The 26,595-nt window shown below is 48.9% G+C and overlaps 2 protein-coding genes across 4 annotated transcripts; one reads left to right on the top strand and one right to left on the bottom strand.

Annotated features, from left to right (window-relative positions):
* Nucleotides 1-37: 37 nt before the first annotated feature.
* On the bottom strand, nt 38-12,473 carry LOC122749009 (F-box only protein 44-like). Of its 2 annotated transcripts, none has more exons than XM_043995154.1 (7): nt 12,308-12,473; nt 6,201-6,488; nt 4,255-4,381; nt 3,807-3,902; nt 2,988-3,123; nt 1,771-1,954; nt 38-1,514 (listed from the first exon to the last, which is right to left on the bottom strand). In XM_043995154.1, the coding sequence occupies exons 1-6, from the start codon at nt 12,327-12,329 to the stop codon at nt 1,811-1,813; spliced, it is 813 nt and encodes a 270-aa protein (XP_043851089.1). In that variant the 5' UTR covers nt 12,330-12,473; the 3' UTR covers nt 38-1,514; nt 1,771-1,810. The 2 variants fall into 2 exon arrangements, with proteins under 2 accessions (XP_043851089.1, XP_043851088.1); XM_043995153.1 differs by lacking the exon at nt 12,308-12,473 and adding an exon at nt 9,144-9,256.
* FBXO2 (F-box protein 2) lies at nt 11,590-25,030 on the top strand. 2 transcript variants are annotated; one of them, XM_043995156.1, is made up of 7 exons: nt 11,590-12,025; nt 12,534-12,597; nt 16,344-16,622; nt 20,385-20,514; nt 20,600-20,695; nt 21,052-21,187; nt 23,839-25,030. In XM_043995156.1, exons 3-7 carry the CDS (start codon nt 16,370-16,372, stop codon nt 23,971-23,973), a joined length of 750 nt encoding a protein of 249 aa, XP_043851091.1. In that variant the 5' UTR covers nt 11,590-12,025; nt 12,534-12,597; nt 16,344-16,369; the 3' UTR covers nt 23,974-25,030. The 2 variants fall into 2 exon arrangements, with proteins under 2 accessions (XP_043851091.1, XP_043851090.1); XM_043995155.1 differs by lacking the exon at nt 12,534-12,597.
* Nucleotides 25,031-26,595: the final 1,565 nt, after the last annotated feature.

Consider the following 26,595-nt stretch of genomic DNA (forward strand, 5'->3'; position numbering starts at 1 on the left):
CCGAGGCTGTCCCCAGGAACCACAGCTCACAGGTTTGACCTCAAACACCTTTTATTTGGCTACTTGCTCCAAAGAGAAGAATCTGAGGAGGAAAGCAGATGGCACTTCAGCAGGAAGGTGTGGGGTTCAAAGCAGCAGGAGGGAGAGGGGGAAAGAGAGGAGGCAAGTCCTGAGAACGGTGGCTCCTGCCAGGAGCTTCTGAATACTCATTAGTGTAGGCAAGGCTTGGCCCATGGTGGGGGCTGCTGGGAGGGAGGGCAGGGAGGACACCCCAGTCCCAGGAGGAGGGGTGGGGAGCGGAGGGGGTAGGGCTGGTGCTGTCTGGCTCTTTGGGAGAGGGCGCTTCTTCCCTTGATCCCCACCTGCCCAAGCTGAATTCTGGGGTCCCATTAGACCCTAGGTCCTTAGGTCCACCTTGGAACAGACTCTGGATGCCACCCAGCCCTCCTGTGGATAATTCAGGGTTAGCAGGACCTTGCCTGCCCCAGATTCACATAACTCACCCCACTCCCCACACAGAGGAGCTAGGTCTTCCTTGGACCTCTGTCCTCTCTGAGTTGAGAGCACAATCTGGGGGGGGTAGTTTGTCTGGGGGACAAGGTGTCAGTGAGGGATTATGGGGCAGGCCCAGCAATCTATCTACCCCCTCTCTCTCCCTGAAGCTCCTAATGGCTCCCAGGAGCCTCTTCAGGCTTTGTGAAGGAGACACTGGTGACTGGAAAGAGGGGATATCAAGAAGGACTAGAGAAGCCGGGGAGAAAAGACAGTTCAAAGCGGCTGGTGAGTTAGCTAGCTAGTCAACTCGCCACTATCCGGGCTGGGCTAGGGAGGCTCCCAGACTCCAGCTCATACCTCAACCCCACTGTGGCCCCAAGCCCCAGGTTGTGCTAAGACCTTCCCCATAACTGCTCTGCCCCTGCCCCAAAGAGGCCCAGCTGGCTTCCGGCTCCTTACTTACCCCCTTCTCTATTCAGAGGCACTAATAGAGACAGGGCCTCAAAGCAGGCAGCTGGTTGGGACCTGGGCTTTAGTCCCAGCCACAGCTACCTGTCCCTGTGACCTTGGCCAAATCTCTTTCCCTCTCTGAGCCTGCTTCCTCCTCTGATAGAGGGAGAGGCTGGCATCTGCCCTGCCTTCCTCATGGGAACTGAATATTCTTGAGAGTGCAATAATCATAATCATTCACATTTCTATATTATCCTTAAGGGTTACAAAGTGCTTTCCTCAGAACCATCCTAGACTCATCCCCACTTTAGAGGGGAACAAACAGAGGCTCAGAGGTGGTAAAGTGAGTTGGCTCCAGGTCATACAAGAAGTGTTAGAGCCGGGGTTTCAAACCCACATCTCCTAACTTCAGGTCCAGTGGTTTCTTTCACTCGGCTCCCGACTGCAACCAGGAATCATTGTCTGACGAAGAGGGGCCTGGATAATGTACCTGTCAGGCTCACAGTCCCTGGATAATTGAGAGTTGACTGTAACAGTAGTGCAAAGAAGGAGGACCTAGGATGATGGAGCTGTTATAGAAGGGAACAGAATGGATAATGTCAGAGCTGGGAGGGGCCTTAGAACACAATGTCAGAGCTGGGCAGGACTTTAGCAATCAGCTAGTCTAATTCATTTTATGGATGTGGGGAGTGAGGCCTAGAGAACGGAAATGTCTTGCCCAAGGTCACTGAGGTAGGAAGTCACTGAGCTGGAAGGAATAGCCTATGCCCAGCTGCCTCCCCTCGAGGGCCCAGACCGAGGGACAGCCCCATGAGACTGACTCACCAGTAGGTCAGGGTACAGCAGTTGGGGGCTGTGGGTTGAGTCAGGTCAGCTCAGGACCGATGGTGATGCTGCTGTTGGTGACGCGGGGCCCATACCAGCCCGCCCAGTAGTGCGTGTCCACTCCTCCATGCTGAAACCAGATATAGCGGACACCGGGTGGGTAGTTGGAGAATGTGTGGGAGACCTGCAAGAAGGGAAGAGGAGGAGGGCTAAGAGGGAGGGTTCTATTTAACCTCTGCCCAAAGAAACCAACCAACCCAGGGGAGCAGGGAACCAGGGGCCAGAGGCATATGCTTGGTGTCCTGTGAATCTGCTTGACAGCTCCGCTTGATTCATTAGGACAGAGAGTTGGAAAGGTGCTTAAAGACCGTCTGAGGGCCAGCGGGTCCTGAGTCTCAAGGTAATTTTGTGAGAAATGGATATTCTGCCAATTAATGGCGATCCAATGCACAACCACCATCAAAGGAATTGGCCACAAAATAGCTCGATGATAGGAAGGGGTTCAGAGCCAGAATGGCCGCTGTAGTTCAGCAATCTCAAAAGATGCTCCGAGAATGACCTGGAACTTATCCCTGAAACAGTAGGCAAGCTAGGGGTGCAATGGAGAGTGTTGAACCTGGAGTCAGGGCCACCCAAGTTCAAATCCAGCCTCAGACACTTACTAGCTATATGTGACCTTGGGCAAGTCATCTAACGTCTATCTGCCTCAGTTTCCTCATCTGTAAAAAATGGGAATAATAATCGCACCTACCTCTCAGGGTTTCTGTGACAATAAAAAACAAGATGATATTTCTGAAGCTCTTTCCAAATCTTTAACCTTCCCCCTTATATGCTACAGGACTCACTCTAAGTATCTCTAAAGTACTGAGTAGAAAACATTCTGCTCTTCCCTTATCCCTTTAGTAGAGTGTAAGGTCAGAGAGGACAGGGAATGTGTTTCTCTCTTTTCTATAACTCCCAGGGCAGTAAGTAGCTGAGGAGGTGTTCTTGCTAATTGTATTGTAGGTGGAAGAGCCAAGACTCGCCATTATCCAACCCCGTGTCAAACATTCTACCAATCATTCCCTGGCCTCTAGCCTTAGGCTAGCTCCTCTAGTCAGGTAGTGGAAGAAGGGATCTGGGCTGGGTGCTTCCCAGGGGCACTATGGTCTTAGACAACGGAAAACCCCGTCCCATTGAGAGGCCACTCTGGCCCCCCACTCTTTCCCCCTCCTGACCTCTCTCCACTTGGCATCACTCCACTGCTGGATGGCAACAGGATCTGGCTGGAAGGTGCCCAGGGGCACGTGCCCTGAAGACAGGAGCTGTACACAGACCTGGTACTTGCAGCCACAGTCTTGTCTGGCAGCAAACCTGGGGAGGTTTGAGAAAGAAGTTGGGGGGTGGTGGAATTAGGAACTGACTACAAGAGGGAACACACTGAAGGCCCTTAAGGACAACGTGCAAATACAAGGAGGTGAGAAGTGAAATATTGAGTTCATCTAGTGGAAGCAAGAAGAATGGTGTAAGGGAAAAGATGATGAGTTCTGGTTTGGATAGGATGAGTTTGAGGGGCTGATGACACATCTCAGTAGAGATGTGTAACCACCTGTGTATTTCTTTGGGGTACTTTCATCACTGAGAACTTAAAATTTTTTTTTAAAGAAGAGCCTGTCTTTGTACCTTCCACTCATTGTTCCTAGTTCTTCCCCCGAGGCCAAGCAGAATAAATGTCATCCCTCTTCCAGTTTTAGGCTGTGTTCTCCACCACGGCCGGGACATATGCATTTGTATATGTCATATACATTTGGGACATACACATTCGCGTACTTCCCACCCAACCCCATGCCTATAAACATATGTTGGATGAATTACTGAATGAAAAGAGTAGAATCCAAAGGAGGCCCCTGGGGATATTCTCACTTTCTTCCTACCCACATCCACACTGATTCCCTCCTATTCTTTTGCTCACTCCTGGTGAGTTCAGGGCAGGACAACCACTCATCTCCTAGAAACCTCTCCAGGGGGTGGGGCACCTTCCTACTCCCACCACTTACCAATCCTTGACCACGATGTCTGGCCTGGTCCGGTCCATTAGCTCCTCCCAATACCCTTCAGCTTTCAGGTCTACCAATTGAGACTTGAGGCAGGTGCTGGGAAAAGTATAAAGGGAGAAGAAATAAAAGGGGAGGGTCCTAGCGGGAGACGTTTACCTCATGGTGACATTGAGATGAGGAAAGTAGCTCGGGTCTTCCCTACATCCTCTCTCTGTCCCCAGTCCTCATTCCTTGGGCAATCAGGTCACCATGAGAGATTCTGGGTTCAAATCAGTCATTCCATTGCCCTGTGGACTTCTCTTGGCTCTGTCATCTGTGACAGGCAGGGTAGGAAGATGGGGAGACCCCTCCCCCAGAAAGCCCCCCAGTTCCCTTTCCACCATCCACCAATGGCTCCTTTAACCTGGGCCAATACGCTTCCCCCACCCTCAACAATACCAGTTCTTACTAATAAGACGTGACAAAGTATTTCTTGACGTGGGAGTTGGGGAACACCTTCCCATGGTCCCCCGGCAAGTCTTCCACTTTCCATTCATCTCCTCCATTCACATCCAGGGTCCAAAACTCAAAGCCTTCTATTAGGGAGCAAAGCAAAGGTTAGAGGTGGGCAGCCTCTTCTAGGGCTGTGCTGAGGTCACCTCAGTCACTACCAGCCCCCTCACTGAGGCCCAGGGGTGGGAGTGGATGCCTGTTGATGACACAGGATGACAGGCTTAAATCTGGGAGGTCATCCAGTCCAATCCCCTTCTCCCTGATTTACACAGGAGGAAGCAGAAGTCTGGAGAGGGCAAAGGTCACACAGTGAAACCAAGATTCCCACTCGGTTCCTCTGGCTCCAGACTTTTTCCCACTGAACCACTGATCTGCCACTTATACATTGCTGTCCTCCCACTCAAGAGCTGGGATGATCTCACTTCTTTGCAGCCAAGGTTTTCTTCTTCCCCTGCCTTCTCACATCCACAGTGACATTGGAGGTGGGGGTGGGAATGGGAGATGACACCTCTGAATGTCTTCTCAGCTTATCTGTGCCTGTGAGTCACCCTTCATTTTGAAAGGAGGGGACTGGCCAGACCTCTCTCTGATCCTTCCCATGCTAGCGGGCAATGCTTGATGACTTTTCAGGGGATACCTTGTGGCATGCCCCATCCCTGGAGTGTAATCGATTGAGACAAACTATCCAGCTCGACATGTGACTACGTAAAAGTGCCTGGCAGAAATGTTCATGATATGAGCCAGACAGTCTCAGTCTACACGTGCACAGTGTGTGGCAGATGGCAGAGTCCCATGTGTGCCATGAACGGATTGCACTGTATGCTATGGAGGGCTGCACTCCAGCTGTCCTCATTCATGACAACTGTAGTTGGCTACGCTGTACCTTCAGTGTGACATACAGTTGGGGTTTTTTTGTTTGTTTTTGCGGGGCAATGGGGGTTGAGTGACTTGCCCAGGGTCACACAGCTAGTAAGTGTCAAGTGTCTGAGGCCGGATTTGAACTCAGGTCCTCCTGAGTCCAAGGGCCAGTGCTTTATCCGTTGCGCCACCTAGCTGCCCCCTGACATACAGTATTGATGTCTATATGCACTTTGTCTCTAGGAACACCCTGTGCTGGGTTGGGAGAAGGAGGGGCTCCATCTTTGTCTCCTTACTCCTAACTGGGACTGGAGCCTGGGACAGTGCCATCAGCCAGGAGGGGGAGGTAGGGGAAAGAGAGAAGGGGGACAGAGAGTACTGGACCTAGGCTGGGGGAGTGTAGGCAGCTCTCTCTGGGGAAAGACAGAAATAAAAGGCTCTCCTTGAAAAAATATGTGTATAAATAGACATGTATAATTGTATATACATATACACACTTTATAGATGAAAAAACTGAGAAAACCAGGGTGAGATGACTTGCTCAGGGTCACACAGCATGTAAATATCTGAGGCTAGATTTGAACTCAGCTCTTCCTGATTTCAGGCCTGGCATTCTATGCACTCCACCACCTAATGGCCCCTATGTGCATATATTTGTATATAAACGTCAGCTAGTATTATAGATGCCGTGCCTGTCTACACTGCACAGTCCATATCGTGCACACTGTCGCTACTCACACTTTATAGTCAGGATCATGCACACTATGACATTTCCAAAGGGCTGTTGTAGTCATGTATCCTGTGTCCATAGCGGATGTCTACGTGGCAGAGTGACAAGAAGGTACATTGGGGGTGTGCAGTGTATTGATTTTCTGTACAGTATATGATAGGCATCTACCCTATTGTGTCCATTGTGCTGTGTGCAATGGAGGAGTATGCGATAGGTGTCTACACTGCAAGGCTAGTGTTGTACCCACCACTGTTGCTTATACTCGGCCTTCTCCATGTACAGACTACCACAGCACCAAGGGCAAGGGGACCCACCTTCGGCACAGGGATTGCGGATCAGGTTTCTCCGGAGGCTGCAGAGGAAGTAGAAGACCTTCCAGTCAGACACAGGCTGGCTCCACTTCTTGGGGATGAAGCCCTCTCGCTGGCACTTCAGTTTCCACAGGGATACTAGGTCGATGAGGTCCCGCCACAGGCTGCAGACTGGCCGGCAGTGCAGCAGGAGCTCCCTGGCCGGCACCAGGGAGAACAGCTCCAGGAGGATATTGTTGGGCAACTCGTTGATGGAAGCCATGGTCCCAACGCTCAGGGTGGGCTGGGGATCTGCAAACACCACACACACAGGTCTGTGAGGGCCAGTGTCTATGATGGTCTCCATCTGGTATTGGGAACATGCATGAATAGTGGAAACATGTCTGTAAAGGCAGTGTCTACACTGACCACGGCCCCAGTGAGTCAATGTGTACAGCTCATATACCTTCATGGAGGGCCGGATTCTTCACTGCCCTGGGGCTAGGCACACAGGGACACACACACACACACACACACACAAACACACACACACACACACACACGTGAGCACATACCCCAGGAATATGCCTATGGGGGGTGTGGTCTTCAGGGTCCATAGCCACAGTGCTTGGGATGGGTTAGGGACAAAAGCAAAGGACACCTGGGGATGCAGTCAGAACTTTCACTTCCTATGGGTTCCACTGTTAAGTCTATGAGTCCTGGATCAATCAATCAATCCATCCATCTATCATCTATCTATCCATCCATTCATCAATGCCACCATCTATCCTCTCTCCCATCTCTTTATCTCTTTGTCAGTCATCTATCTATCTATCTATCTATCTATCTATCTATCTATCTATCTATCTATCTATCTATCTATCTCTATCTCTCTATCTCTCTATCTCTCTATCTCTCTATCTCTATCTATCTATCTATCTATCTATCTATCTATCTATCTATCTATCTATCTATCTATCTATCTATCTATCTATCTATCTATCTATCTATCTGTATCATCCATCTATCTATCCATCCATTCATCACTGTCACCATCTATCCTCTCTCCCATCTCTTTATCTCTTTGTCAGTAATCTATCTATCTATCTATCTATCTATCTATCTATCTATCTATCTATCTATCTATCTATCTATCTATCTATCTATCTATCTATCTATCTACCTATCTCTAGTCCTTTTCCTGAGGTGTAGTCCCAAGTCACCAACACCAAACTGAATGAATGACTTCCTGCCATTTCAAACTCAACATATTGAAAACAAAGCCCATGATATTTCCTTCCAATCCCACTCTTCTTTTAAAGTCTATCCTTTTAATCACTTAGGTTCATGAGCTTTAAAGAGGCATCACTATTCCTTACACACAAAACTCCATATCCCATTTCTGTCCTTGCACAGGCTGGGGATGCCTTCCTTCCTTTCTTCTTAAAATCCTTTACCTTCCTACAAGGCTCAGCTCAAACAATAACTAGGGCTTCTTAACCCTTCTTTTTGTGCCATGGCTTTCTTTGGCTGCCTGGCAAATCAGTCAGTCACTCAGTCAATCAGCCAGTCAGTCAATAAGCATTTATTAAGTGCCTACTATGTGCCAGGCTGTGTGTAAAACGCTGGCGATATAAAAAGAAGAAAAAGACAACCCCTGCCCTCAAGGAGCTCACAACCTAATAGAGGAGACAACAAGCAAGTATGTACAAAGCCTATGGTTGTTAATGATGTTAAATTCATAAAATAAAATAGACTTGCAAAGGAAACCAATTATATGATATAGTACAATTATCAGCATATTAAAAAGGGGCTACTGTTTAGAGATGGCTTTACGATTAGCTTTTCCTGATCCCACCCCCCTGCTGGTGCCCTCTCCCTTAAATTAGCTTGTATCTTTTTGGCATATGCCTATATATGTATATGTTGTCTCCCTTAGCTAGATTGTAAACCTTCCAAAGGCAGGAACTGGCTTTATTTATTTATTTATTTATTTATTTTTGTCTCAGTGCTTGGAACATAGGAAAGCACTTAATAAATGCTCGTCGGTTGATTGGCCCTTCAGGGGAATCTCTTCCCATTGACAGTGGGTAAGGGCTGGATGAGAACTTTGAGATCTAATCCAACCCCCTCATTTTCCGGGGGGGGGGGCAATGAGGGTTAAGTGACTTGCCCAGGGTCACACTAATTCCCTCATTTTACTGATTTAGGAAAGCGAGATGGGGGAGGGGTTGTGACTTTCCCACAATCAGCCAGATAAAGTCAATGGCAGAACTGGGACCCAGGCTCAAGCCCCAATTCCATTCCATTTAAATATCATTAAAATGCATAGCATCACTGTACAAAATCAGATTAGGATTGTAAATCTGATCTTTCAATAGTCGTATCCATTTGACAGTCAAATATATACGTTCTAGGGATCAGTTGTATCGTGGATCATTTGTGTCCCTGGTCGCATTTCAAATCAGGGATAATCTGCAGTTAAGGGTAAGTGTGTGTGCGTGTGCTCCCGCGCGTGTTCGTGGGTGGGCATCTGTTGCTCGAACCCTTTCGTGAATGGCAGTTAGTTAATCGCAGTGAGATCTTGGGTAAGCTCTCGCCTCTCTGTGGACCTCAGTTTCCTCAGTTGTCAAACCAGCGGACTGGGCTGGGCTGGCTCCCGACCCTGTCCACTTCTCGCCCTCCCCTTCCCTCCGCAGTTCCATCTCCCGCTCCCTGCGGGCCCAGTTCCCTTGGCTTCTGCCAGTTCCGCCTGGAAAATTACTGCCGCCGCCGCCGCCGCGCGCCCCCGCCCGGCCTGCAGTGCGGCACTGCCCTTGGGGGACAAGGACCCTGGCGCACTAGCTCCCAGCTCCTGCCTCGGCCCCTCCGTACGGCCCCGCGGCCACAGGGAGCCCGAGCCCCCTCCCTCTTGGGCTGACTCTCTCCCGGCTCCCCCATCGTACCACCCCCGCCCCCCGCAGTGACCTCGACAACGCCGTTTGGAGACCCCCAGCATCCTGCGCGGCGGGGACCCCCTCCCAGCTCCAGGCGCGGCGGGCCGCTCAGCCGGCGGAGTGAGCGCTGGTCTTGGTTGAGGCCCCGCCCCTCGGCCCTGCAGAGTCCCGCCTCCTCTCATCCCCCAACCCCCGGCTGCCGGGCCCGCCCACTCCCAGGATCCCAGAATCTGAACAGTGTTAGAGCTGGGGAGAATCTTAGAACAGAGGATGTCAGAACTGCAGGGCCCTCGAACAGAATGTTCGGCTCAGCTCGGCAATATTGAATGTCAGAGATGGAGAGTGTGTGTGGGGGGACGGGGGCGACAGGGGACATCTTAGAACTGAGACTGAATTCCGAGGACCCTTAGAAAATCTATCCGAGCCAGGAGCATTCCCTAGAACATAGAATGTCAGAGTTGGAGAGAACTTTTAGAACAGAGAACGTCAGAAGTGGTAGGACTCTCTAGAGAAAATCAGAACTAGAAAGACTCTCACAACCAAAGATTACAGCTGGAAAGGCTCTTAGAACATATCAAAGCTGGTGTGTGTGTGTGTGTGTGTGTGTGTGTGTGTGTGTTTGTATACATGTCCAAACTTCTGGATGGGTGACACCTTAAAACAGTCTTTCTGAGCTGAGCTTAAATCACAGACTGTTTGAGTCAGAGGGGTTTCTTAGAACATAGAATGTCAGAGCTAGAGTGTGTATGTGGGGGATGTCGTCTTAGAATATAGACGGAGTTCTGAGGACCCTTAACCATAGAATGTCAGCATCAGGGGAGCTCCTTAGAACAGTGATGTCAAACTCAGATAAAAATGGAGGTTAGTACCTAAGCATCCCTGAGCATTGCATATTGACTTAATTTTTAAATTATGTTTTATTGTACATTTTTTTATTAAATATTTCCCAATTCCTTTTTTTTTTTTGGTTTGTTTTTTTGTGGGGCAAAGAGGGTTAAGTGACTTGCCCAAGGGTCACACAGCTAGTGAGTGTCAAGTGTCTGAAGCTGGATTTGAACTCAGGTTCTCCTGAATCCAGGGCCCGTGCTTTATCCACTGGGCCACCTAGCTGCCCCCCCCCCCCAATTCCCTTTTAATCTGGTTTAACTCAGGAGTTTTGAATCCACACACCTCTATCTGAGAACATAGAGCTGGGAGGGTTCCTTAGAATGGAGAAGGTCAGGGCTTGGAGAGACTTTTGAACTGGAATATCAGAGTTGGGTGAATTTTTTAGAATATTGACTCTGAGACTCTCAGTGCAGGGAAGACTTTTAGAAAATAGGCTGTGGAGGCAGCTAAGTGGCGCAGTAGATAGAGCACAGGCCCTGGATTCAGGAGGACCTGAGTTCAAATCCAGCCTCAGACACTTGACACTTACTAGCTGTGTGACCCTGGGCAAGTCACTTAACCCCAATTGCCTCACCAAAAAAAAAAAAAAAGAAAAAAGAAAATAGGCTGTCAGGGCAGTGGTGTGTGTGTGTGTGTGTGTGTATGTGTGTGTGTGTGTGTAATTTTATAACAAAAAATATAGGAATTAAGCTGGACCTTAGATTTGAAGATTCAGTTGTCTAGCCCAAGTCACTTATTTGAAAGAGGGAAGTATGGCCTGGAGTCTAGAAGTGACTTGCCTCAAGTTCCACCAACAGTTACTGGCAGAGCTAGGACTGGTATCCAGGCCTCCTCCTTCCCCATCAGGCCCCCCTCTCCATCCACTTGGGTTTCCATTGTGCTCACTGGGCAGCTCTGGGAAATCCAATTATCTGAAGTGTCTAGAGGAGCTAGATGCGGCCAGCACCCTCCTGAGGGAAGAATCAGGTGAAAATGTTGCTTCCGAAAATGCCACCTTCCTATGCAGCTTTTGGCCCCAATACTAACCCAAGTGGAGACACGTTTGGAGGTGAAGGTGACCTTATAACCTGGAATGGCAGAGCTGGAGGGGCCTGGAGGGGCCTCAGAACCGAAAAGTCGGAGCCGGGAAAGATCCTAAAATGTCAGAGCTCGGCAGGGGTGGTGGTGGTAGTGGGGGGGGGAAGTACGGGGGGGGGGGAATCTTTAGAACCGAGAATGTAAGGGGGGGGGTCGTAGTCCTTTAGAGAGTGTTGGGTCCAAGATCCTCATTTTCCAGAGGGAGAAAGTGAACCTAATAAAGATCTGAAATGACTTGCTTCAGGTGACACACAGAATGTCTAGGTTCCCATATCTTCCACTTTCAGACCACTGCTACTTTGGGCTGCAACATCCTTCCTCCAGACCCTTGGCACTGTCCCCTCCCCAATTCAATTCGATCCCGAAGCAGCCCCCCCTTCCCTCAATTCCTCTATCCCTGGCAGCCCCCCCCCCCCCCCCCCCCCCCCGCAGGAGAGTTGGCAGAGTCCAGCAGATGCGGACTCCCGTCCTAGGCCTCTTTTCTGAAAGCGCACCCCCCCCCCCCGCCCATCCATGTCCCAGGAATGAATGTCCTGGCCCTCCGAGGACTCCTGGCTTCCTGGGTGCCCTTCCTGGGTGGCCACAGGGCCAAAGAGCTGACTACGAGGCAGGGCAATGCGCCGCAGTAGGGGCCCGTATTGATTCTCAGTTCCCAGAGGAGCCGGCTTGGGCCCCGAGCCAAGGGCAGGGGAGGAGTTCGGCGGGCTGGGGCGGGGTAGCGGTTCCCTTTAAGAAGCTCTGACCAGCCTAGCCTGCCCGCACCGGCACCGGCGGAGAACGGAGAGCCGAGCAGAGCCGTGACAGCCTGTGCAGGGCAGAGGAGGGCGTAGCATCTGTCTGCCAGGGACCTGCGGTAGAGGAACCTCAGGGGCGGCGCTCCTCCGCTCCTCCTCCACTCATAGCTGCATCCTCTGCCCCAGGAAGACATGGAAGGAGACGGTGACTCAGGTAGAGAGAAGGAGAAAGGACCTGGCTGGAGCCGGAGAGGACCATGAACTCTTCCCAGCCTGGCTCGGGGGAGACGTGGCAGGGCAGGGAAGTCGCCAGACCATGGGGGACCGAAGTCATCCCCTCCCCCCCAACGGGATGGGTGGTGAAGAAGGGGAGGTGGGGTACAGGAGAGGGCAGCAAAGTAATTTCCCATTTCCAGGAAAAGTGCGGGAAGGTGGCCTCCCGGAGAGGAGCTTGGCACTATTGGGCTTTTGCACGAGATGCACCGGATTTACCTACCCCCGGCCTCAGTTTCCCCCATCAGCTTGGGCCACAGACCGAATTTTCCTTTTAGTCTCTTCCATCAACTGCTTCTGGGCCTCTCCAGAGGAGCCCATGCCAATGGGGTCTGACGTAGTACTTACTTGAGGCTTGTGCGCCTGTCTCAGTTTGGGGAGGAGGGGTGGATTTGTGGCAGAAGCTGAGTCAGGTATGTCAGGGAGAAGCAACATTGTTTAATTTTCAGACTGGTTCAGTATCTCCTAGTCTCAATCTGTCACCCGTGATCTCTTTCTCTACGGCATCTCCAGGTGTGCTATATCTCCTTCTCGTGCCTCTCCCGGCTCCTTTCCCCTTCCCTCTAAGCTTCTGCTCCCACAGCCGTTCCTCCCTTCTCTTCCCTGCTCCTCCCCTGCCCTCCTTTCTCTTCTCACTATTTGATACCTGTCTTGCTCCCTTCTTTACCTCACTGGCACTCTCATCTGTCAATGGTGCCAGGCTGGGCAGCAAGGCAGCAAGGGCCAAGTTGCATTTAGGTGCCTGGGGAAAGGGAAACCCACCGAGTGCTATGCACGGTAGGGGATTGGTCAAGAGTGTGTGCAGAGAGATAAAAGTGATTGAAGACATGAAGCTATGCTCCTCCGTTTGCTGAGTCAGTGTGCACATCTGGGGACATGGGGATGTCTCCAGCTGTACCTTTGGGCTTGATGGGGAAAGCTAAGACTAGAGCTGGATTGGCGGGGGGGGGGGGGGGGGGGGGGGGGGGGGGGGGGGGGGGGGACGACACACAACTATTTTAAGATTAAGTTTATCTCCTGCTCATTTTGCACCCATACCCAAACTCCTCCAGGACAGGGGCTGTCTCGTTTGTTTTTTATCTTCAGCACAATGCTTGGTATTATTATTAGTAGTAATAATGATAATAATAATAATAGTCCTTAATAAATCCTTATTGATTGATTGATGTCCTCCGAGGGAATCTTGTCCAGGTGTATTTGAACCTGTGTGTCTGAGATCCCTAAATTCCCTTCCTACTTAAATCAGATCTAATAATTTAAGTTCCACCCATTCTTGATTAGCTTGACCTATGGTTTACCTTATACTTGCCTCATAGAATTAACTCATCTAGTCCCTAGCTTCATAAACTGTGGGTCTCAACCCCATCTGGGGTCAAGTTACTGAATGTGGGGGCTGCGAAAATTTTGGCAACAGTAAAAGGTTATGTATGCCTATTTTATATACCTATATACCCCGGGTCAAGTAAAAATTTCTCTGGCGAAAAGGGGTCTCCAGTGGAAAAAGTTGAAAAAGCCCTGATCTAGTCCAATACCTTCATTTTACAGATGAGGAAAATGAGTCTCAGAGACATGAAATGACTTGCCCAGGGTTACACAGGTATTGAATAGCAGAACTGGGGTTTGACCCCAGGTTTCCTGATACCAACGCCAGCATTCTTTCCATGGTGCCATACTGTCTCTCCACTGTACCCTCTGCATGGCCCCAGAATGAAGGACCTGTTGTTCGCAGTGTCCACTAATTCCCTGGTCTCAGGGGCCAAATCTAGGTGAGTGAGTCAGCTCCTGTGGCAGTTTCCAGGAGCCAGATAACTTTCCAACCAGCAACAATATAGGTAGTTGTGTGTGGAAGAGATAGGGGGGTAAGAAGGTAATCAGATCCTAGGTTCAGCGCACAGGGCCAGGGGCCAGGAGAACTGACTGAAGTAGGGTGTACATTCCTGAGAGCATCAAGTGTCCAGCCAGGGCCTGAGCTGGACCTTGAAGACAAAGGGGTGGTTAGGACTTCTGGGTCCTGGTTCCAAGAGAATGTCCTCATCTAAGGAGTAGAGAGCCTTAGTGGCCCAGGCTTTTAATCTCAGTGACCTAGGGAAAGTCAGCAAACCCTTCTGGGCCTCAGCTTCTCTTGATTTCTTCTTCTTTCATTTTATTTATGCTTTTTTCTTTAATTTAAAAAATGATACTTTTTTTACTTTACATTTACATTTTTCAAGATATCCCCCATTCTTTCAGTGTTATTTTTTTATAATATAGGATAAAAATGATAGGGTAGGGAAAAGTAGTTTAGCAAAACTGGCATTAATCAATCATAACTGTGTTTCACACCATTAGTCTTCACCTCTGTATAGAAGTCAGGAAGGTGCCATGCTTCAGGGCCACGCTATCATCATTGTATAGCATTCAAAGCTGTTTCTTTTTATATCAAAATCATTTTTGCATTCCCTCCCTATCCCCACCAGCCTTTCTTGTTTTTGTTTTTTTGGCAGGGCAATGAGGGTTAAGTGACTTGCCCAGGGTCACACAGCTAGTAAGTGTCAAGTATCTGAGGCCAGATTTGAACTCAGGTCCTCCTGAATCCAAGACCAGTGCTTTATCCACTGAGCCACCTAGCTGCCCCCCTCCACCAGCCTTTCTTAAATGACAAAGTAAACCAGTGATGTAGTGACCCAATCTGATAGTGTTTGCAACACTGTACCCCATCTTGAATGAAGAAGATGCACTTCCTGTCCTGTCTTGAAGGGTTCGAGATTGGTGGCTACAATTATACCTCCTTCATTTTCTTATTTTCTTCTGCATCACTTATGGTCAGTTTCTCTCTTTTTGATTACTTCGCTGCATCAGTTCATTCAAATCTTCCAATGGTTCTTTCGGATTCCCTTTCTGTAAATGGGAAGAAATGATTCTTATCTTCTTCCCACATGACTGTGGCAAAGGTCTAGGGGAAGCTGGGCTACATGCATTCAGTACCTAAAATGGCACACAATTCCATTTCACATCAATCTTTATCTAGTGCCAACTATGTGTAAAGCCCTTGGCAAAACACTCCTGGAGATGTGTTTTGCCCTTGAAGAGTTTACAGGCTTGTCAGGGAGATGAGGTAGGCAAATAGGTAGAATGTGAATACCTTCAAGGGTAGGGATTGTATTATTCTTTGTATCTGTAGCCTCAGTGTCTAACACAGAGCTGACACATAGTAGGTGCTTAATAAATGCTTGTTGATTGACTGATCAATAATTCTAGCATAAAGCAGTATATGGGAAGGATAACAAAGTGCTCTATGTATTCAGAGGAAGGAACTGTGTCAGTGTTGGGGGGGGCGGTGAAGATCAAGGAAGTTTTTCTGGAGGAGGTGTCATTTGAGCTGGACCTTGAATTGGATACGTTTGCACTGAACTTGGAGTAATGAGACCCAGGTTCAAATTCTGGCTCAGATGCCTGTGTGATCTTGAACTTCATATGCTGCTCCCCCTCCCCCACTCTCAGTCTCTTGGCTATAAAAGGACATTGAACTAGAGGGTCTCTAAGGATCCTTCTGGCTCTAGATTGAATGTCCTATGATGCATCCAGAGGAAGCCTGTTAGAGATCCAAAGGATTCTGGCTTTGGAGTCAGCTGACATGGATTTGAGCCCCACCTCTTATATTTTCTACCTGGGTGCCACATGGAGGACATTACTAATCCTCCCTGGATCTTCTATAAAATGAGGGCATTAAATAGACTAGATGAGGTCCCTTTCAACTCTAGCACTCCAAGGATAATAGGATCCTAGGGATGTAATATGATCCCTTGAAGTCCCTGGAGCCTCAGTTTCCTCATCTGTAAAAATGGGGTTAACAGAATTTGCACTACCCACCTCTCAAGGATGTTCTGGGGAACGCACTTGTAAAACACTCCAAGCACTAGAGAAATATGTGGTACTGCTATCTCAGAGCCCAAGAGCCCTGTGTTTCTGTTACCTAATGTACTACAGTCTCTGTCACTGTCCCTGGAATATTCTATTCAATTCAAAGAAACATCATTTAAATGCCTAGTATTTCCAGAGCATTGTTTGTGAAATTGAGGATACTAGGATCCTACATGTAGAGCTAGAAGGGACCTCAAGAAGCCAATGAGTCTAACACAATCCCCTAATATGACAGAAGAGAGAGAGCTGATGGGAGGTGATATTTTTTAGCTGTTCTTTTCAGGGAGGAACCTTGAAGAAGAGAAGCCACCATTCCAAGGCAAAGGACTCACAAGACCTCTGTTTTCTTTTGTCCCCAGAGAGTCTGCATCAGCCGGAAGTGGGCATGGAGGCCCTGCCTGAGCCTGTCCTGATCCAAATTCTGGCCTCAGTTCCTGCCGCTGAGCTGGTGCTCATGTGCCGCCTGGTGTGCCTGCAGTGGAAGGCCCTGGTAGATGGCGCTTCGCTTTGGGTCCTCAAGTGCCAGCAGGAAGGGCTGGCAGGGGAGGACCAGGTTGAGGAGGATAGAGACAACTGGCAGGTATTCTACTTTCTCAGCAAGAGGAAGAGGAATCTGCTCAAGAATGTTTTTGGAGAAGGTAAAGAAGAATGATCTAAGGAGGGAGGGGAGTGAAGGGAAGGGAGGAAAAGTGAGAGGGGAGACAAGTAGGGGGAGGGAGAGGGAAAGTGGTAGGAAAGGAGAGAGAATACAGGGAAAGGGAAGGAGGGAGGGGAAGGAGGAGAGAGAGGGAACAGAAAGGATGTGGGAAGGAAGGAGAGGAAGGGGAAAGGAGGGGAGTGGAAGGAGAAGAGAGAAAAGGAAGGGAACAGAGAGTGTGTAGTGGAGGGAAGGGAGAGAGAAAAGGAGAGGGAAAGGAAGAAAGGGAGAGAGAAGGGAAAGGGGGAAGGAAAAAGGGAGATAAAAGGGAAGGGGAGGAAGATGAAAGGGAGAGGGAAGGGGAAGTGAAAGGGGAAAGAAAAGAAAAGAGAGGAGAGGTTGGGAAGGAAAGGCAGAAATCTCAATTTGAACTTATAACTACCACCTCCACCTCCACCCTACCCCAACCTGGCAGCTGAGGCAAGTAAAAGGACAGCTGATTGATTAGCAGTAAAAGCTCCTGTGTCATTGGCACTGGAGGCAATGGGTTTGGGGACAGGTCATAGACTACACAGAGTTGCAAATCACCTCATCCACCCACTCCTCCAGGTAGGGTCATTCTTAAATAACCTTAATTGGTGATTTAGTTATATTGGTTATAACTAATTTTTGTTATAACTCTTTTTAAAAATTAAAAAAATTTTTTTTGGGGGGGTAGGGCAATGAGGCTTAAGTGACTTGCCCAGGGTCACACAGCTAGTGTCAAGTATCTGAGGTTGGATTTGAATTCAGCTCCTCCTAAATCCAGGGCCAGTCCTTTATCAACTGTGCTGCCAAGCTGCCTTCAACATTTGTTTTCCTAAGATTTTTAGTTGCAAATTTTTCTCCCTCCCTCCCTTCTTTCTCCCCTTCCCCAAGACAGAAAGCAATCTGATATGGGTTATCCATGTATAGTTGCATTAAACATATTTCCACATTTAGACTAGGTTTCTAAGAACACTTTCAGTTCTAGATGACAGGCAGGAACTTACTACCTCCTGAGGCTGCCTATCATTTCTGGATACTTCTAAGTATCCAAAGTATCCCAAAGTATGGAAGCTTCTTACCTCAATCCAAAACTTGCCTCTCCACATCTTCCACTCATTGCCCTTGGTTCTGTCTTCTGGAGTCAGGTAGAAAAAGGTTAAACCTTTGTTCCCGAACTAGCCTTTCAAATACTTGAAGATGGAGACCATAGCACTCTACTCCATGCCACACACACCCCTGGCCCATATCTTCTTCTATCCAGGTTAAACAACTCCAGATCCTTTAAATTCTCCTCTTATGTCATGGAATTGAGACTTTCTACTATCCTAACTTCCTTCCTCTGGACACTCCTTAGCTGATCAATGTCCTGTCTAAAATGTGAGGCCCAGAACTGAATTCAGGACACTAGATAGGGACTGACCTGGGCTGTTACTTCTGTTAATGTAGCCCAAGATACCATCCCCTCTTTTGGCATATTGACTCATACAGAAATGTGGCCCACTCAGAACCCTAGATCTTTTATTTTACATGTACTATTCTAGCCCAGAGTGTCAAACAACCCTCCCAAGGGCTATGATGAACCAGATTAAAATGTAATTGGATCTGGCCTCAGACACTTGACACATATTAGCTTTGTGACCCTGGGCAAGTCACTTAACCTCATTGCTTCCCTGCTCCCCCCGCCCCCCAACATAATTAGGAGATATTTAACAAAAGTAATTTTTTTTTTAAGTGAGGCAATTGGGGTTAAGTGACTTGCCCAGGGTCACACAGCTTCTAAGTGTTAAGTGTCTGAGGCTGGATTTGAACTCAGGTACTCCTGACTCTAGGGCCTGTGCTCTATCCACTGTGCCACCTAGCTGCCCCAACAAAAGTAATTTTAAAATACATTAGAGCATAGTTAATGTTAATATCTGGTTTTCTAAGTCAATCTGTGGCCCACAGGGATCCTTATGTCTGGTTTAGAAGCAGCATTTGAGTTTGACACCACTGGTCTACCCCTATACTCTACTTAGAGCCTTTTTTAAGAATCCAAGGCCAGGACTTTACTTCTATTTCTTTTCTTTCTTTTCTCTTTTTTGGTGGGGCAATGAGGGTTAAGTGACTTGCCCAGGGTCACACAGCTAGTAAGTGTCAAGTGTCTGAGGTCATATTTGAACTCAGGTCCTCCTGAATCCAGGGCCTGTGCTTTATCCACTTCACCACCTAGCTGCCCCCTTTACCTCTATTTCTACTAAATTGTACATTAATAGATTCAGCCCAACATATAGATAAAGGCTATGGGGTGTCAAGGACCTGAGTTTGTCTCCAGGCACTACTGCATACTGTCTGTGTGACTATGGGCCAATCATTTAATCACTAACCTCAGTTTCCTCATCTATAGACTGAGGGGGTTGACCTGGAGGACCTTGAAAGTCCTTTATACTTCTAAATCTGAATCTCTATGGGTTGCTATGGTCTTTTGGGGATCCCAGTTTAGTCATCCAATTTGTTAGCCATCCCTTGCAGACTTGACCCATCTATTCACTTCTGGGAAACAGTCATTGGAGAAAGGTGTCATAAAAGGGTGGATTCAAATCTTTTCTATCTCCCCCTCTCCCCCTCCCTGCAAATCTCAAAGAAGAAGGGACTAGGAGCTGGTTTCTGTTCTGAGTGATTGGAGCGGTCCAGAAGGACTGCCCCTGGAGGGGGTAGTTCTTCCTTAGAAGGAAGAGGCTTCCTTCCTTCCTTCCTTCCTTCCTTCCTTCCTTCCTTCCTTCCTTCCTTCCTTCCTTCCTTCCTTCCTTCCTTCCTTCCTTCCTTCCTTCCTTCCTTCCTTCCTTCCTTCCTTCCTTTCCTTTGAATAGAATTTTATTTTCCAAAATATATGTAAAAACAAATTTTAACATCAATTTTTTAAAACTTTGTGTTCATTTCAAGCAAAGTCTGAATGTCCATTTAGTTTGGAGATGCTTTCGAAGTATTTCTTCCTTCCTTCCTTCCTTTTTTCCTCCCTCCCCTCCCCCCCTTCTTTCTTGATGGGTCCCTGCAACTCTGTGAGGGGGGTGGGGTTGGGGAAGACCTCAAAGTGTTCAGGACAAAGACCCCCGGGTGATTGTGGAATAAAGGCTAAACTCCTTTAAGGCAAGGGTTGTTTGACTCATGACTTTGTATCCCTACTGCCTAGGACAGAGCCTTGGCACATTAATAAATGTTTGTTTGATTACTTAGGGGTAGGGAAAAAACGAGAGATGGTACTTTGTCACTTAACAGGGTACTTTGTGACTTGGTGACCATCCCTTCTTAGTTCACTGGGCCCAGGAGAAGGAGTAACCATGGAATGGCGGTTCCCAGATGCTCAGATGCCCCACTCCGTGTGTTCCAATCATTAGACCAGTTCTAGACCAAGGCTGGATTCTCAAACAGCTAACCCCAGTTTACACTTTTTGGTTTTTAAAGATCTTTCTCAAGCCCAAGCCCCACCTGTTCTTCTCTCCACATTACCCAGCCTTGGGCTCATTTGATTTTTTTTTTCTTCCGGTGAGGCAATTGGGGTTAAGTGACTTGCCTAGGGTCACACAGCTAGTAAGTGTTAAGCATCTGAGGCCGGATTTGAACTCAGGTGTTCCTGATTTCACGGCCGGTGCTCTATCCACTGCGCCACCTAGCGGCCCCGGGCCCAGTTGATTTAAAGAAGGGAAACCGAGGGTGCCCTGACAGCAGCGGGTGGACAGGCTCTGCTTTTGGCTCTCCACAGATGAGTTCGAGGCCTGGGGGGAGATCGAGCACGGTGGAGACGGCTGGAAAGTGGAGGACATTCCCGGCGATTGTGGCTGTGAATTTCCGGAGGATGAGAATGTCAAGAAATACTTCGTCACTTCCTACGAGTGAGGGAGCGGGACGGGCCCTGGCTGGGGGAAGGGAGAGAGGGGCCCGGGTGGGTTTCGCTTCCGTTAACCCCTGCTCTCTCAGGTGTTGCCGCAAAGCCCAAGTGATCGACCTCCGGGCAGAGGGGTACTGGGAGGAGCTGCTGGACACCACTCAGCCCGCCATTGTGGTCAAGGACTGGTGAGGGACGCACCGCGGGGGGCAGGGAGGACAACTTTCGGCTCGGGAGGAGGTTGAGTTGCGGGCTGGGGCGTACAGTGCCTCGCTCCCCTTGCCGAGGGCAGCGGTGACTTGATTTCTTTTTTTGTAGAGGGGGAGGGGAGAGGATGGAAGGGTGCTAGGGCGGAGAGGGATGGGGTGCGGGCTAGGGCGGAGGTGGGCGGGGGGCCAGGGTGTACACAGCATCACTCCCCCTTCCGAGAACTGCGGGGACTTGTTAGTTTCGTTTGGGGTGGGCGGAGTTAGGTGGGCGAGCACTCGGGAAGGTGGAGAGGGCTGCGGGTGAGAGCTGGGCTGAGGGGAGGGCTCCCCCGCAGGTACTCCGGTAGGAGCGATGCCGGCTGCTTGTACGAGCTGGGTGTGAAGTTGCTGTCAGAACACGAGGATGTCCTGGCCGAATACAAGAGCGGGACGGTGGCGGTGGATCAGGACGGCGACACAGGCTGGAGCGAGGTGACGAGCAGCACGTGGAGATGCAGGGCGCGCCGGGGGACAGAGCACAGGGGACTGGGGGTGCGGTGGGGGCATCTCCCCCGGCTGGGAAACTAGGGAGAGGCGGCCAGGCAGCTGATACCACATAGCTTACAGTCTAGGACTGGGGTAGCTGGGTGGCACAGTGGATGGCGCGCTGGCCCTGAAGTCAGGAGGATCTGAGTTCAAATGTCATCTCAGACGTTTACTAGCTGTGTGACCTTGGGCAAGTCACTTAACCCCAATTGCCTTAAAAAACATCCAGGCGCATCTCTAGTCCTCCCAATGTATATCTTGTGACTGGACACAAGGAGGCTCTGGAGGAGAGAGTGAGGCTGGTGACTTTGCACAGCATTCCTTCACTTAAATTTAATTCACCGCAAGTCATGACATCACCTCCCGATGTCATGGTGCTCTTAGAGGAAGAAGGACTGGTGATGGTGGGTGAAACAAAAATCACTAACTGTAAAGCATAGGATGAGTAGAAAAGAAATGAACTAACTGGGTTCAGAGGAGGACTGCATACCACATGACCACACCCTGGGAAGGAGCTGCAATATTTAACCTGGGGCTTAGAAGAGAAGGTGGTGCATAGAGCACCGACCTGGATTCAGGAGGACCTGAGTTCAAACCTGGCCTCAGACACTTAACCATTACTAGCTGTGTGACCCTAGGCAAGTCACTTAACCCCAATTGCCTCACCAAAAAAAAGAAAAAGAAAAAGAAAGAAGAGAAGGATTAACTTGAAGCAGGACTGTTGCCTCAAAGGTTGTTTCCCTGGAAGAGGAACAGACTTGTTCTGACTTTCGGGGGCCATGCAGAATGTAGAATAGTGAGGAGAAATTGTAGAGGTTTAATGTAAAGGGGAAACTTCCCACAGCTGCAGTTCTCCAAGAGGGTGACCGTGGATTCTCATCCCCGAGTAGAAGTTAGGTGATTCCTTAGCAAGAATGTTGTAGCAGGGATTTCTGGTCAGGCAAAGCTTAGACTAGATGGTCTATGAGATTTCTTCCCTGGAGCCCTGGGTAGCAAATGGATGGAGACAGGGGATAGGGTAAAAGCAGTAGAGAGGAGGCTAGAGCCCCAAGGACAGGGACTCAGGAACCAGTTCTTCCTTGTCTCTGAAATCTGAGAAGTAGATATATATCTGTCTCCTATGACAGAGAGAGGAAGGGTTGGGGCAGCTCAGAACAGGGGAATGGGTTAGTGGTAGGGGTTGGGGTGGGGGGGAGAAGGAGAGAAGGTTCATGGACTGAGAGCTAGTTGTCTCTCACCTTCAGGGCTAGGAAAGCCAAAAAGGTTGAAGCAGGCTAGTCTGGGAACAAAAGAGCTTGAGACGGGTAGTTCCTTGGACTGGAAAGGTTCCAACCCAGATCCATGGTGCCCTAGTTCTCTAGCTGGTATCTGATGCTAATCAGCCCTGTCTTAAGGGAGAACAGAACTCAAAGACTGGTTTTGGGGGAGGATTTGTGGGTAGAGACAATCTCTACTCCCCGGGAATTCACTCTAACTCAACAAAGAATCGTGGGATCATGAACAGAGTTGGAAGGGACCTCACAGGTCATCTACTCTAGGCCACTGGACTTGCTGTTAAGGAAACTGGGGTCCTGAGAGGTTATCACCCCAGGTCACACAGGCAATGTCAGTGGATATGATCAGAGCTCCTCTGACCCTGCATTCATTTCAGGGGAAGAAAATTTAGGAACTCTTTCCCTTCCTCTGCAAAGTGTTACTTTGGTTACTTTAAACTGAGGCTGTGGAAAATAAGGGAGGGGTGTGTGTGTGTGTGTGTGTGTGTGTGTGTGTGTGTGTGTGTGTGTTTTGTTTTTTTGCGGTGCAATGAGGGTTAAGTGACTTGCCCAGGGTCACACAGCTATTGTTAAGTGTCTGAGGCCAGATTTGAACTCAGGGCCTCCTGAATCCAGGGCCAACGCTTTATCCACTGCACCACCTAGCTGCCGTGTGTGTGTGTGTGTGTGTGTGTGTGTGTGTGTGTGTGTGTGTGTGTATGTATGTATGTATGTTAGGGGGAAGGTTGTCACAGAAGGCTCTTTAAAAAACATATTCTAAAGCAGGGCTTCTTAAACTTTTCTCACTACTTTTCTCCTGAGAAATTTTTAGGAGACCTTGGGTATATAGGTATATAAAATAGGTATACAGAACCTTTTACTATTGTCAAATTTTTTGCAACCCTCACACTCAGTTTAAGAAGGTAACCTCTAGGGGGGCAGCTAGGTGGCACAGTGGATAAAGCACTGGCCCTGGATTCAGGAGGACCTGAGTTCAAATCCGGATTCAGACACTAGACACTTATTAGCTGTGTGACCCTGGGCAAGTCACTTAACCCTCACTACCCTGTTCCACCCCCCAAAAGAAGGTAGGTTCTAAAGGAGGGGACTAGTGGCAGTGAGTAAGCCAAAAATATGGATAACTGTAATACACAAGCCCCTGTTGGGAAGGAAAAGGAAAGGAGGGGGCTTTGGAAGGCTTGGTTTTATTGTTGTCTCCTTGGTTGCAACGGGGGCAGAAAGTGTGAGCGTGTGTGTGTGTGTGTGTGTGTGTGTGTGTGTGTGTGTGTGTGTGTGTGTATGAGAGAGAGACAGAGACAGAGACCCTGCTTTCCATCTCCTCAGATCTCTCATACCTTCACAAACTATGGACCAGGAGTTCGATTTGTCCGCTTTGAGCACGGAGGCCAGGACACAGTCTACTGGAAGGGTTGGTTTGGTGTTCGAGTGACCAACAGCAGCGTGATGGTGGTACCCTAACCTGACCTGGGCCCTCCTCCCCAGGGGCTAGGAGCTGTCTCAACTTTGGGTGCTGCTCTGTAGTTTGGGGAAGGGCTCAGTTCTAGAGTTCTTCCTCTTCTGTGGGTCCTTGACTCTGGCAGAAACCTGGCGGAGGGTGTCCTGGAAGCTAGGCTTTGTGTCTCTACACCATGTACTCTCTGATTTCTGTCTTTCTTCCTTGGGTGTCCCTCCTGTTCTTATACCTTGCTCCCATGGGAACTCCTAAAAGGTTGGAGGAGGGGGAAGAGTATGCATTAGCCTATACCTGCATATTGTCTGCATGTCTGCCCAACTATCTTCTCTTCTAATCAAAGTTTCCCAGTATGAATTAGACAAAAATGCCTGAAAAAAAGTAATTCATTGGGCCCTAACCCTTCCTGTTTTTAGAACTGGGATCAGTCCAGGCTCTGTTGTGCTTTGGGCTTCATATGAGGGCCTGGGATCTGGGGCCAGGCTCAGCAGCCGCTGCCGGGTCTGGCCAGAGAACAAGGGCTGGGATTGTGAGGACTGGAGGAGATAAGGAGAGAGAGAATCAGAGAGCTGGGAGCCTGGAGCCTGGCTGATACTTGAGCATTCTGGTGGCAGGAGCCAGAGGAACCAAGGGAAGTCTTTGTCTGGCCCAACCCATTCCTTTGGCCCTCTTGGAATGCCTCAGGAGGCACTTGATCCGTCTACATTTTTTGCATAAAGTGGGGCTGAAACAGCACCCCCTCTCCCCTGGCACTATCTATATAAACTAAGCTCCCATTCCCTCTGCAGTTGCACCTTTGACCATGGTGGCTGGTGGGGTGGTGGGGCCAGAAATATGGTTGCTAACACCCCTGGCTCCATTGTTCAAGCCTCTTCCCCCTCAAAGGATTATCTCAACCCCTTAATAGCCAGCGCTAGTTTCCTTATTCTACAGAACTGGGGGCAAATTTCTAGTCAAGCTATCTGGTTTTTCTGCCACCCACTTTGATTGAGGCTGAGGAGACCTGACATGGGCTGAGTTGATACCTCTGGAGGAGGGCAATTAATAAAACCACTGTGTCTGCTGCCACTGGGTCCTGGCTCTCTTTGGGGACCTTTGGTGGATGGGTCGGCCACTGGCACCACCTGCCAGGAACACATTGGATAGAGTCTCTCACTGAAGTGCTCCTGTGCCCAGATGCCTTTCAGTGAGAACAAGTGTCTTGTTGAGAATGACCAACTATTTTTTTTTTTTTGGTGAGGCAATTGGGGTTAAGTGACTTGCCCAGGGTCACAAGCTAGTAAGTGTTAAGTGTCTGAGGCCAGATTTGAACTCAGGTACTCCTGACTCCAGGGCCAGTGCTCTATCCACTGTGCTACCTAGCTGCCCCGAGAATGACCAACTATTGAGTGAGGGTCATTGGATTTTGTGCTGGAAAGGATCTTAGAGGCCAATCCAGCAGCAGAGTCACTTCATTTCTCTTGACCCCAGTTTCCTCATCTGCAAGATAAGGGGGGGGTTGGATTTGGTGAACTCCAAGGACCCTTCCAACCCTCCCATGATCTGCACAGATGATATGAAGGGTTTGCCCTTCAGCAAGAAGGCGTAACATTGGAGCTGGAACAAATGGATGAATGAAAAAGCATTTATTAAGTGCTCGCTGTGTACAAAGCACTGTGATTTGGAGTTGGTGACCACAATTCTCTCCTCTGGGGCAGGTGACAAAATTGCAAAGTTGTGTAATTTGGAGGACAAAGAAGGGACTGTGGTAGGCATTGACTATGAATAATGCCCCGAATTTGTACCAGATTCTTGTCCTAAAAGAATTCCTACCACCAAGTGTTGATCTAGCCTGTATTTGAAGGCATCCAGCCTCCCGAGGCAATACATTCTCTCTTGGAGAGCTCTAGATCCCCGTTAGCAAGTCTGTTTATCTCTGAAGCACCCCCTCCCCATAGTGGCTAATTCTGCCCTTTGAGGCCAAATCTAATCTCTTTAGCATACAACAAGGCTTCAAATACTTGAAGACTGCTCTCATGTCTTCCATGAGTCTTCCTCAATTCCTTCCACCGTTCACATGTGGCATGGACCATATTTTGGCTCCTCATCACTCTGCCCTCCTGAGGATGCTCTCTGGCTTTCCAACATCCTTCCTACAATGTGGTACCCGGGACTGAGCACAAAATTCCACAGGTGGTTGGACCAGGGCTCACGTTTGTGTGGTATACATCCATAATATAATCTGATCTTGATAAAAGAAACCCTATGGGGTAAGCAAGTAAGGAAAAGCATTGTTATTCCCAATTTACAGAAAAGGAAACTGAGCTCCAGGAAGCAAGTGACTTGCCCACAGACACACATCTAATAAGAGGTAGAGCCAAGACAAGAACCAAGAACTTCCTTTTTGGCTTTCTAGTCCTGGGCTCTTTTTATAGCAACACACATTGATTCTTGAGTTTCTGAGTTTATGTGACCTAGCACTGGGGGTTGCCAGGGGTGACCCCAGACCAAGGGGTTAGCACCTTCCTCTCTGCTCAAGGAAACAAACAGGAATACTTTGTGATTAAAAACATCTGGTATACTTTTATTTCACCAGTTGGTATTGGGTTTACCAGGAACTGAAGTGGTTTGCATTCGCTGAGCCCAACTTA

This window comes from Dromiciops gliroides, chromosome 3 (assembly GCF_019393635.1).
Source record: "Dromiciops gliroides isolate mDroGli1 chromosome 3, mDroGli1.pri, whole genome shotgun sequence".
Classification (NCBI taxonomy): Eukaryota; Metazoa; Chordata; class Mammalia; order Microbiotheria; family Microbiotheriidae; genus Dromiciops; species Dromiciops gliroides.